This window comes from Buceros rhinoceros, unplaced genomic scaffold, assembly GCF_000710305.1.
Source record: "Buceros rhinoceros silvestris isolate BGI_N320 unplaced genomic scaffold, ASM71030v1 scaffold15795, whole genome shotgun sequence".
NCBI lineage: Eukaryota > Metazoa > Chordata > Aves > Bucerotiformes > Bucerotidae > Buceros > Buceros rhinoceros.
In genome coordinates, this window is record NW_010411277.1 from 23,822 (window position 1) to 32,675 (window position 8,854).

General features: G+C 35.9%; 1 protein-coding gene across 1 annotated transcript in view; it reads left to right on the forward strand.

Annotated features, from left to right (window-relative positions):
* Window positions 1–8,854, forward strand: part of SBF2 (SET binding factor 2) — a gene marked incomplete at its 5' end in the record, with an annotated part of 49,752 nt that overhangs the window by 21,555 nt on the left and 19,343 nt on the right. Inside the window, 3 exons of the mRNA XM_010135959.1 lie at window positions 4,633–4,817; window positions 5,399–5,575; window positions 8,503–8,604. Of these exons, the coding sequence (XP_010134261.1) occupies window positions 4,633–4,817; window positions 5,399–5,575; window positions 8,503–8,604 (464 nt within the window). The remainder of the gene's footprint in view (window positions 1–4,632; window positions 4,818–5,398; window positions 5,576–8,502; window positions 8,605–8,854) is intronic.

Genomic DNA, 8,854 nt, shown 5'->3' on the forward strand with positions numbered 1-8,854 from the left:
GAGGGCTTCGCTGAAACATAAGAATTTGTGACAAGTACAGTGGGAGCCCTAGTGAAGGTGAGAAGTTGACAGGGGAAGAGAGAATAGGGAAAGGGAATATCTCCCTGTAGAGAGGTAAACACTAGGCTTTTCAGATGAGCTAGCACTATTCTTTTAGAAGAAACTCTCAAATACACAAAGTATATAGAGTATCTAAAATTGTTGTTCTCAAAGTGATGCATGTGATTATTATTGCAAAGTTTTTTACTACTTTTTCACAGCTGGTTCTATTTCATACGTGAAGTAGTGTCACAAGACTGTATACAGGACCAAAAATACAGGGTTTTGGTCAGCTGAAAAACCAGACTTGTGCAGACAGTCTAAATTCAGTGATTTCTCTCTCCTTCGTATTACTAAGAATAACTCGAAAAGGAAAAGACAGTGTGATTAGCTAGTTACTTTATCATAGCAAGCAGTTACGCATTATGCACTATACTGTGTGAAATACAGTAGCAGTATTTTGATTCTGGGTCCTCCGTTCTTTCCTTGGTTTTATTCTCACAAATACCAGGCTCAAAAGCCAGGTTCAGCTATGATACACCAATTGAAAATTACATCTTCCGTTTTTTGTGCCAGACAATGCATTTTTAATGCACATCCTTTTAAGATGTGATATGTGCCATTTCTTGAGTAGTATGTCCCATTTTCAAAAATCATCGTTGTCCTGAATACTCATCGGTTGTCCTGAGTATTTGTGTCTGTGTCAGGTATGGTTTTTTACTTCATCTGGCACGAAGTATTTGACTAAAGCCCAGTTAAGTTGTTTCTGATCTAAAATACCTCACCAAATACTTATGTTTCATAATATATTTTCATTCTTAGTCCTTTTTCTTGGGAATATCCTTGAATATCAATGATATCACCTTGGTTGATATCACTCATAAGAATTTTAAGTTCGATCAAAATTCATACCTTTTCTTTTTATGTTGCTTCCTGAGTATAGTGTGGTTCTACAGAACAGCACTTCTTACCTGGCATTGTTGTACAATTTAGTAGAATAAAATGTTTTCTCACTATACTGGTGTTGGAAAACTACTAGGATATTTATAATTAATAAATACAGACTCAGCTCAGACGTTTATTTTAAAAGCAGGAGACACTAGCACTTTGAATATGTTTTAATAGAATATTTGTATAAAGAGAAGTGGCTTGTGTGGCTTTTGAGCCAACACTGTACCCTCTGAGAAGCATACAAGACTGCCAATGAGAAGGAGGATTTTTGCAGGGGGGAGGAAATCTCTTTATTTGATGGATATTGCTTGTTTTCTAAATGATATACTTCTACACAGTCCTTTGAAATTGTCTGTAGTTGTATAGGACTAACATCTTGCACTCTGATTTCATTTTAAGGTCCGTCAAATTACGTACCTAAAACAGACTAAAAGAGGTTTTTAGAAAAGCACTAAGGTTGGGATTTTTAATTAAGCTAACTTTCAGCTAGATAGTTTTCAATAAAGTATTCAGAATGATTGAGTTGTTACATTTCCTTTGGTGGTGTAATTATGGAAAAACACGTGGTGCCTGTGTGCGTGTTTGAAACTATTGCAATGACAATTAAAATTACTCCTTTTTGATAAATGGGTACTTCTTCCCATTTTATATTGGTTTTCTGGCTTGATCGATGTTTTGTCTTGTGATGACTAAGATTTGTGCTGTCTGATATATCATGTACTATAAAGAAATTCAATATATACTAAATCTTTGGAAATTAATAAGTTACCCTTTTCTTTTCTCCTGCAATGTGTTTCGCTGCAATGTGCATTCCATTCCTCCTCCTTCTGTCTTAACTGTTATCTGCCAGTGCTTGGGTACAGAGATAAATGTTTCACTCATTCAAATTCCAAATCAGCAACTAAGGGACGAGTCCATCAAGGTACTGTATTCTGTGTCCTGAAAGCACGTTCTTTTCTACCATCTCCGTAACTACTACGATATCTTAATACATGCTAAAGTGATGCTGACAGAAAGCTTTGATTCTGCATTAACAGAATTCGGGGTTTAGTTCAGTGTTGCGGTTTTGGTTTGGTTTGCATTTTTTTGGCTATTGAATGTATGATGTGATTAGTCACACACTTCACCATGTTATTCTTTAATAATGTTATGATCTAATGTAGAGTGATACATAGAAAATATTCTACGTATTCTAAAAAAATTTTTATCAGCAGAATATTAATTCTGCAAAAGAGCATTTATACTCCTACAGCTTTAGTAAAATAGCTAAGAAATGCTGTTACCTAGTCAATGGATTTTTCTTTCCAAAATTATTCTTAATGTTTTTGAAGAGAAAAGTTGATTTCTGCCAATTAGAAAGTCATAATAACGCAGTGTATGCTAAGTAATGAAAGCTAGATACGGCTAACAAAAAATAAGATACTAGGCAAAATTAGAATAGAAATATAATTGTGTCTTTTAATCGCTGTTCTCCATCACTGGTGAACGTGTCCATCTGCATGTACTTGTAACCGGTTTTGTTGCTTTTGGTGTGCTGTAGGCACTAATGATGGCCTGCGTTGGTAAAATGTTAGCAGATGTCACTGTGGTTTTGTCTGTATCATCCTGGGGACAGCTGTGTGTTGGAACTAGCATTTTTTATACCAAACGAACAAGAAATTATTTCTGTTATTAAGTGCTTGCAGTGATTTCTGCTTGCTGAAGTCTTCATTATTTCATCTGTAGTAGTTGTGGTGTGAAACAGAAGTTCACACTAAACATACTACTTAACTAGTGAGGTGTTTTACAAACGGGCTGGCTGTGAAGTTGGAGCAGCTCCGAACCGTTACCAGTACGGCAGTCCTAGCTGCCCGTTCTCAGTTCTTTTGCTCACGTCTAAGACCAGCAGCCAGACAGGCAGACAAGCTAAACTGTACAGACAAGTCCCTGCGGAGGATTACTGTACGGAATTATTCTTTAATAGAAACATAATCCTGCTTCTAAAAAACAGATTTAAGTGGTTGAGCTATCTCAGTGGAATTTTATTGTTATCATCTGCAGCTTTTTTTTCTTCTGTGCAAGAAATGTTAGCTATGCATATGATTGGATTTCCTGAAGTGGTCAGGGGGATATTTTTTGGTACTGTAGTATCTAAATTTCTACTCCTGTGAGATCTTTCTGGTGCCTGTTTTGGAGATCTTGCTTCAGAGATTTATGGACAAGAATCTTCTGATAATCTGATTTACTACATATCGGGTTAAAGAATTTCACGCTGCCATTTGAATGCCAAATTTAGTATATACTAAAGTACTTTAAGGGATTTGATTTTCAAGTAGTGCTGTTTGTATTCTGAAAATCAAGAACCTTTCACATACCTCACCTTGGACACACAAAAAGAGTTTCACAAAATTATTGTTCTTAACTAAGGCACAAGAGACTGAAAAATATTTACTACTTGTCTTTTCTTCTGCTGGTGCTAAACAGGCCTTGGCAGTCTCTTCACCGCTACTTTCTCTTACATTGAAATCACAAAACTCACTAAGCGTGATCAGACCAGAGCATGTCTGTGTGCCGTAGGAATTTCCACCTCTGGAAATAACAATATAGCTGCGCCAGCAAGGCACAGTGTGAAACTAAAACCACTGCTGAGAGGCAGAGGTGTGAGGTTGGTGCAGTTCCCTTCAAACAGTGCTGTGCGCTTTCCGGTGCGAGCCCGTGGTTCCGCACCACACTTGGCCATTCCAGGTTCATGTTGTTGCTGGCGGTGGGATTTCTGTCCTGCTGCTGGAGTAAGGGTGATCTGACTGCCAGATGAAACCTCTAAGACCATGATCTTCTAGGCTTCCTTCTGTCTGCTCACACAACAGTACGTAGTCACACCTGCTAGAGTATAGGCGTGAAACACGACTAAATTCCCTAAATTCATTTTCATTTCTAATTCTCCGTTAGACATGGACAATTAAAAAACTAAAATTCATGGCATTCTGCATTACAATCACAGCATTTCAAGAGTACATATGAGTCCTTTATCCTTGAACGGAATGTTTGAATCGGTCATCCTGGTATACGTTCTCATTATAACGTATGGCTGATACAGTTACATCGCGTAGGGCACGAGGAAGACAAGAAGGGAATTTTAAGTGGTACTACTTCCATTTTTGAAAACTTTTGAAAGTAATTATATTATTTTAAAAGTAATAATATAATAATTAGTAATAGTCATTATTATGTAATTATCTACTAGTTAGAATTCCAAAATAACGTCATTGACAAGGATATACACCCAATTTTTGTCCCTGCTTCTGAAAGGAGCAACACTAGCAATTTCATTTCCATACACTTAAGTGGACCTTAATTACTAGCAAGTTGTGATTCATTTTGTCATTGTATTACTGATACCATAGCAACCATCATCTCTACCATAGGAAGTGCTGTGGAGAGTTTAATCTTAGGTTAAATGGCAATGCAGTAGGATGCTTTTGACGATTTATGTTACAAAATTATTTCTTTCCAGTAAGTACTGTTAATTATGACCTATGAGGGATGCGAATGACATGTTTAAGCACTCTACTTTCCAAATTATGTTTTAGTATATTCCTTAATAATTGTGATCTCCAATGCCTCATGCAAAGAGGTTTTTAAATATTTTTCGTCTTACTGAAGGTGTGTGGGCAAGTCTTCGTTCAAGCAACCGATTTATCAACACTCAGACTCCATTCATTGATGTTGGCGCAAGACTCGCGGGGAAAGATACTGCCACTTCCTACAGTAGCAGCGCTTTTCTGCAAAGTCAGCTTTTGAGACGGCAGGCAGCGCTCTATATATTTGGAGAAAAATCTCAGTTACGGGTAATGTTTTCTGATAATGTAGTTTCGATTTGGCTTGAATTTAATAACACCAATGTTTTTTGCAAAACAGTAAATAAAATTCCAGATAAGGTGGGTGGATAACTCTCCTAAAGGTGTGAACTGTTAGGAGGATTATTCCTACATGCAGAATAATTAATGCTGTATAACTCAATGTTGGATTTGGGAGTTACTTTTTCTCTGCTTTACTGAAGTACTAGAATCTGTCCTGCACCGTTGGTATGTCATTCATACTATAATTTTAATTATTTTAGTTATTGTTAATTTGCTTTAAAAATGCTAAAGGAAGCACGTTATGTTGTGTGTATCACTCAATCTTGGTTTTTTACTACTATTATTATTATTCTGCTGCTGTGAGTAGTAGATGGGTACTTTATTATGGTACAATTTGCAAGTGTTGTGAGGATTTTTATTATCCTGGTCAGGTGTTTAATGAAACAGATTTTAATTAGGACTTGAAATATTTAGCAATAAAGCAAGCAAGACTTCGAGATTTAATGAGACTGTCAGTGAAAAATATGCTTCCCTTCTGAGTTACATCTGCTGTTGTCCATTTCATACAGGGGTTCAAAATTGATTTTGCTTTGAATTGTGAATTTGTTCCCGTTGAATTCAGTGACATCCGACAGACAAAGGCAAGCTTTAAAAAGCTGATGAGAGCTTGTGTTCCCAGCACTATTCCTACAGATTCTGAGGCAACATTCCTTAAAGCACTTGGGGAGTCAGAGTGGTTCCCACAGGTAATTTATATGACAGGTACTTCTAATAATCTATATGCAGTGCTGCTTACACAAAATAAATTTCAGGCTCTTCTGAAAGAGAGCTATTGTATTCTAACCAGCTGTTCTTCTTTATTCATTGTCATTATTTTGCATGCTATCAATCCTGTCATTACATAGGCATTATTTTTTTAATACAATCATAACATTTACAAATACAGGAGACATTTTTTTTTTTTATAGCATAATTTATTGTTTATAACGTGGAACATGTACCCAACTAGAGATGACCATTTTTTCTGCCTGTATAAATTTATGGTCTTGGTTTTAACTGCTTTTTCTTATATATTTTAAAAATCTGAAAAAAGTATAGAACAATAAATGAGCCTTTCAATTTCAAAACTGATATTCTGCTGTTCATATGTGTTCCCAGCCTGAATTTCTGTATGCACAAGTATTTAACAAATAAGTCAGCATCTGTTGTGGGATATGAGGAGGTGTTTGTGGGGAGAGGAGCTTGTGTGTGTGTTAATCTGTTCTGCCTGAATCTGTTCCTTTACTTCTCTATCCCATGTTCCCTTACATAAAAATTAACCAAGGGCAAGACTGGAAGTAACTTTGCAAGATTTAAATTAAGAATGATGTGGAAAAGTCAGCTCTTCGAAAATCTAAAAACATTTTAATTATAGTGAATGTTTTTTAATGGTTACATGTTATATTTGGAATCCTCTGCTGAATCTGTTCTCGAATGCAATTAATCACAGAAAACAGAACAGACTCTTATGCTGATTTCCTGAGGAGAAAATACATGGGAGTAACACAGTCATTTCAGTAATGCAAGAGTGGCTTAACGTCTTCCCTTGAGGTGTGCCTGCTGTGTCTGACCACCGTGTTCTTCGGGAAGGGGAGAAGTGGGAAGAACATGAAGTTGATACATGTAGAAAAATGAATGGAGTGTCACTGTGATGCAATAAACATGTCCCTGTAGCAGCACAGAGATCAAGGGGTGGTTCTAGCGCTGGAGTTCCTCTCTTTTGGCGTATTTGAGAGGAAAAGTAATAGCGTATCGTTCTTTGCTCAGGACTGGATCATAACGTCGTCACGCACTCGCCGTGTGACATCGAAACCACATTTCTGTGGTTTAAATCATGTTATACGTGACTTACAAGATAAAGTTCATGTATGACTGTTTTCACACATTTTCTACTATTCCTATGAAAGAACATAGGTCTGTCATCTTGGAAAAGTGTTTTTATTGTATTAAACTTTTCTCTCCTGGGCAACTGAAGTTGCTCAGTATTGATTTTAATGCTGTATAGGCTAAACATTTCTTTATAAGGATGTGAATACATAAGAAGCAATCTGAAATGTTGCACTATCTTCTGAATAAAATTATAAAAATAGGGGTTTGCATTTTTAGATACTAAAATCTGTTTAATATTAAATGTGTTTAACAAGATTGCATTTTGGTTTCTTCATTAAGGATGGCAAAAACCAGCCTTTCTTCTATTCTGCTGCCTAAGAAAGTATAGAAGAATAGAGAAACTGCTTGGTTTTGAATGTGTTGCTCTTTTCAATATTTTCCTATTAAAAATTGCAGTAAAATTAGTTTATTTTCTAAGTAATGGCTATGTGAATGTTCATAGGGGGTGTTTGCCATCTTAGTTTGCGTGGTAATGTTCATAGGATTGGGTTTTTTTAGAGAGGGAAACATCAGAATGCCCTAAACAAGGCTGACTTTTAACTATTGTTTAGTCAATCATTTTTCCTCTTGTTTTTTCCAGTTTAATTTTCATCTCCCTAAGTCACTTTCTGTGTCTTTTATACTTTCTGAACTTACTTTTTTCTTTGCCTAAATGATCTTAGATGTCTCTTGCTGTCTTTTGTTTATTGTTTTCCTGTCCTGCTTTCTCCCTTCTTTCAGGCTTCCATCTTTCCTGCTGCTGCTGTTGGTTGGATTGTATTCAGTGCTCGACAAAGAGCAGTTTCATTCTACTGTAAAAAACTGAATTGCTTATATATTGTGTATTGTGTTGTTTGTTTACAAGAATGCTGTCATAGTATGACAAAAATGGTAGAAGCACTGTACAGATACTCCTTTTAGTAATAGTAGTGTGAATTCTCATAGTCAGATAAAATTGCTTGAATTCACCTGAATTGTTTAACCTGCCTATACCTGTCATGTTTGAATCAATCGCATTCGGGTCAAAAACCCTTCCCTGAGAAATGGAACTAACCCACCTGCTCAAGGAATTTCACTATCACTTCATGCTGAATATTAGAATGGGAGTAATTGATGTGTCCTCTCTCCGTATGTTCTAGCCAGTCTGCCCAACTACAAGAAACACTGTTTAATCTCAACTCTTTCCACATTATAGACATAGGATTTTTCTGTGTTCGTTTTTAGGTCTGTGGATTGTCGGGATTTTTTATTATTATTATTATTGTCATCGTCATTGTTATAATTACTGTTACTAAATTCTTTAATTTCCAACTTCCATGAGATTGAGCATTAAAAATACTATCTTGTAAACATCTTCCATGGGCTGTCCCATCAAAGTACTTAGTGACTTTATGGAACCTTAACATTTCACAGGATATAATTTTAGTGTTAAGCCTGGGATGGAATTTCTCTACAATAAATCTGTCGACTGTGGTGTTCCCATTCTCCTTTTTATGGCAGCTATTTTATTACAGTACTCAGTGGTTTTAATAGTTTAAGCTCCTATCTTCATATCTTTGCTTAGTTTTGTTGTAGTTCTGATGAAAATCCTGAGACTGTTACATTTTATAGCTTTCTAATCTGTTGCAGCAGTGCATTTCCCTGTATTATATGTATATTTCAGAATACATATTTTAATGTTAAATATGAAAATATTCTATTTATTGATAATGTCTAGAAATGTATGTTACACTTGAGTATGTTACTTATTTGTAATACTTTATAGCTTCACAGGATAATGCAGTTGGGTGTGATCATCTCTGAGCTCCTGGAAAATGGTTCTTCTGTTATGGTTTGTTTGGAAGATGGCTGGGATATTACTGCACAAGTAAGGCTGCTGTTAAAACCTTGAAATAGCTAAATATTAAGAAAAAACACCAGACAGTACTTTTTTACACAAGTGACTGATAATGTGGTATGGCATGAATAAATTTGTGTTGTGGCAGCAGAGGAGAAAGTAGAATGCATGAAGCCATGCATTCATTTGCAATTTACACCATGGAAGAGTTCCTTAAAACGAATTTGTTCCAAATGTCCTGGTGGACTTACAGTTCTAAGGCTTAGATATAAAATCTGCA